This window comes from Bison bison, unplaced genomic scaffold, assembly GCF_000754665.1.
Source record: "Bison bison bison isolate TAMUID 2011002044 unplaced genomic scaffold, Bison_UMD1.0 scf7180017864516, whole genome shotgun sequence".
Taxonomy (NCBI): domain Eukaryota; kingdom Metazoa; phylum Chordata; class Mammalia; order Artiodactyla; family Bovidae; genus Bison; species Bison bison.
In genome coordinates, this window is record NW_011495069.1 from 9,593,141 (window position 1) to 9,596,452 (window position 3,312).

The 3,312-nt window shown below is 57.8% G+C and overlaps 1 protein-coding gene across 2 annotated transcripts in view; it reads right to left on the bottom strand.

The window, feature by feature from the left end:
• The window catches only part of MAP3K6 (mitogen-activated protein kinase kinase kinase 6), a 13,971-nt gene that overhangs the window by 9,473 nt on the left and 1,186 nt on the right, over positions 1-3,312 (bottom strand). For both annotated transcript variants that reach the window (XM_010830123.1, XM_010830124.1), the window contains exons 2-5: positions 1,096-1,235; positions 963-986; positions 492-682; positions 208-376 (exon numbers count right to left, since the gene is read on the bottom strand). In XM_010830123.1, coding sequence (XP_010828425.1) covers positions 208-376; positions 492-682; positions 963-986; positions 1,096-1,235 — 524 coding nt within the window. The remainder of the gene's footprint in view (positions 1-207; positions 377-491; positions 683-962; positions 987-1,095; positions 1,236-3,312) is intronic.

Consider the following 3,312-nt stretch of genomic DNA (forward strand, 5'->3'; position numbering starts at 1 on the left):
CCCACCCACCATCCTCTGCACACTTCCAGGAAGTGCAGACACTGCACCGTACGCGGAGACCCCACTGGGTGCCCAGCCTTTCCTGGTTTTCTCCCAGGAAACCAAGGCTTGAAGATGTCAGATAATTCATTCAGAGCCTCTGGTGGGTCTGGAAACTGGCCTGGGGCTTGTTGGACGGGCCTGCCTGCCTCTCCGAGCCCCGCACACCTGCACGTCCCGGTAGGAGAGCAGCAGGTTCATGATGATGTCGGGGCTCAGCAGCTCCACACTGTCCAGTCTCCGCTGCAGGCGAGCCAGCTCCTGCCGCAGCTGTAGCCCACTGAACCGCTCCCGAGCCCTCCGGATGTCCTGCCGAATGGTCCCCCGGAAGTAGCCACTAACGCCCAGGGAAGGGGAGAGAGAGAGAATGGCAGGGTCTGCCCCTCAGCTCCAGGCCCCCCTTGTCCTCACCAGCTCCTCCTGGCACTCCCGCTCTGGGGGGCCCCCATTACCAAGAGTCCGTGGGCGTGGCCTCCAGCAGGTGGGCCAGCCGGCCCACCAGGGGTGTGAGCAGGGCCTCTGTGCCCACCCCAGCCTGGAGCAGCCCGTCAGCCAGGCCCCTCAGGAGGCCCGCATCACCACATAGCACCCGACCGGTGGCTGTCACCACGTAGGGGATCAGCGTGTAGCTGCCAATGCAATCCTAGGGTGGGAGAGAGGCCAGAAATCAGAGGAGGTCAGAGGTCAGGAATAGATTAGAGAGGGGCAGTGAAGGGGTCAGAGGTCCACCCCCATGGGGATTAGAATAGCCGGGAAGGGGCCCACTTCACAAAGGGAGGCAATAGGGGGCCAAAGGTCACATGGATGTCAGGGGGGCACTAGGGAGGTCAGAGGTGAATGAGGAGGCCTGGAAACATGGTGGAGAGCAGAGGTTATAATGGAGGTCAAAGGGAAACCACGGAGGAGGGGTGGATTCGGCTCACCGAGTTCTTCTGGAAAATGTCCTCCTGCAAGAGAGAGACATTCAGATACTGGCATTCTGGGTAGGCCACTCCCGCCCTGGGCTGGTCCCCACCAGCCCCCGGGCCGGTCCCCACCAGCCCCCGGGCCACCTACCCGCAGGGCCTGCAGGTCAGGGAGGTCGGCCTGGGAGCAGAGGAGCACGTTGTTGGTCATGCTGAAGCTCTCCCTCACACCCAGGTGGTAGAACAGGGAGGGCTGTGCTAGGGAGCTGCTCACCTCAAGCACCACCACATCTGTGGACACACAGGTGGAGGCCCTGAGCTCTGAGCCTGAACCCCAAGCTTGGTACCCAGAGCCTGGAGCCCCGAGCCCTGAGCCCTGAGCCCCAAACCTCAAGTCCCGAACCCAGCTTGTGGGGAAGAAGCCTGGGGATCCATCCTGGCTGGGTCTGCCTTCCCATGTAACTCCTCAGAATCTAGTTTTGCTCTGGGCCTCAGTTTCCCCCTTTTAGGGTCCCTCTGGATCATACACAAATTATGCCTATGGTATTGAAAGGAGAGGGGTGGAGCTCCCCAGGCCCCACTGCTTGTATCCCACTGTTCAGCGCCTACGGGCATTGGGCACAGAGAAGGGGAGGCTGTGCACTAAACCCGGAGCCTGTTCTGGGCCTTTTGAGAGGCAAGAGTTGTGCAAAGAGAGACGTGCCCTTCCCTGGGTCCTCAACACAGTCTCTTGAAAGGGGCTGGCACCAGCAGTGTGCTGGGTATATACACATGTATATACATACTTGCCTAGTGTGTGTACAACACTGTGTCACTTGCTGTCTGTATCTCTGTGTGGGACAGTGTCTGCGACAGCCTTTGTAAAGCAAGATATGCACGATTTGTGAGTCTGTCTATGATTGTGTGTGTGTGTGTCTTTGTGACTTCAAGGTTGAGTCAGCCTTCATTTTTATCTCTCTATTTATTTTTGGCTGTGACGGGTCTTTGTTGCTGCTTGCAGGCTGACACGGGCTCAGTAGTTGTGGCACACAGGCTTAGTTTTCCCGCCACAGGTGGTGGAATCTTCCCCGGACCAAGGACCAAACCCATGTCCCGTTTCCCAGGTGGCAGCAGTGTGGTAAAGAATCCACCTGCCAATGCAGGAGACGCCAGAGACGTGGGTTCTGTCCCTGGGTCAGGAAGATTCCCTGGAGTAGGAAATGGCAACCTGCTCCAGTATTCTTGCCTGGGAAATCCCGTGGACAGAGGAGCCTGGCAGGCTACAGTCCACGAGGTCCCAAAGAGTCGGACCGACTGAACGAGTAAGCACGCCCCGCAGGTGGATTCTTAACCACTGGACCACCAGGGACCTCCAGCCTTCATTGTTAGACTGACGTTTTATGGACATCCTGCAAGCAGGGTTCCTGAACTCTTGGATAAACAAATTAGTAGCGGGGCGGGGCATCCGGGTTGGCGAGAGGGCGGGGTGATCCCCCTCTGGAATACCCGCTTTCTGGCCCCGCCTCCGGACGACCCTTCTCCGCCTCCAGTTTCCGCCCCAGCTCTGCCGATTCTCCTAGAGCTACTTGTTCAGTCGCTCCGTTGCGTCCGGCTCTTTGCGACCCCGTGGACTGCAGAACGGCCAGGCTCCTGTCCTTTTCTATCTCCCGGAGTTTGCTCAAATTCATATGCATTGAGTCAGTGTTGCTATCCAGCCATCTCATCCTCTGCCTGCCTTCTTCTCCTTTTGTCTTTAATCTTCCCCAGCATCAGGGTGTTTTCCAAATGAGTCGGGTCTTCGCATCAGGTGGCCAAAGTACTGGAGCTTCAGCTTCAGCATTAGCATCAGCGACCCCTCCCCCCATGAAAATTCAAGGTTGATTTCTTTTAGGATTGATTTGTTTGATCTCCTTGCCGTCCAGGGGACGGTTTTCCCCAGCACCACAGTTTTCACTTTTCTCAGAACTATTGGGGCCTCATAAACCAAGCTTCCTCCTCTAGAATCCAGTGCCGTTGGTGCCCTTCGCTTCCCTTTGCAGCCGGATCCCCGGAAGTAGTATGCTAGGACCCCTGAACTCTAGCCTCACGTGTTAGGGGCCCCTTTCCCAGTCCAAGTTCCACCTCCAGGATCCTCCGTCATGAGCTCCGTGAGAGATCATCCTGAGGCTGAGTTCTCCGATCCCATTCCTGAGATACCACACCCTGCCCCGCTCCCAGCCTCTCCCTAATTCTAGCCCCACTCCCTAGGCACGGTGCCAACTCCAGAGTGCCTAAGCTCCCACTCTGAACCCCGAGCCAGACCTGGATCCGCGAGGTCTCTGCCCAAATCTGGCCACGCTCCAGATCCCCTAAACTCCGCTTTTATCACTGGTCCCTCCTCGAGCCCCTC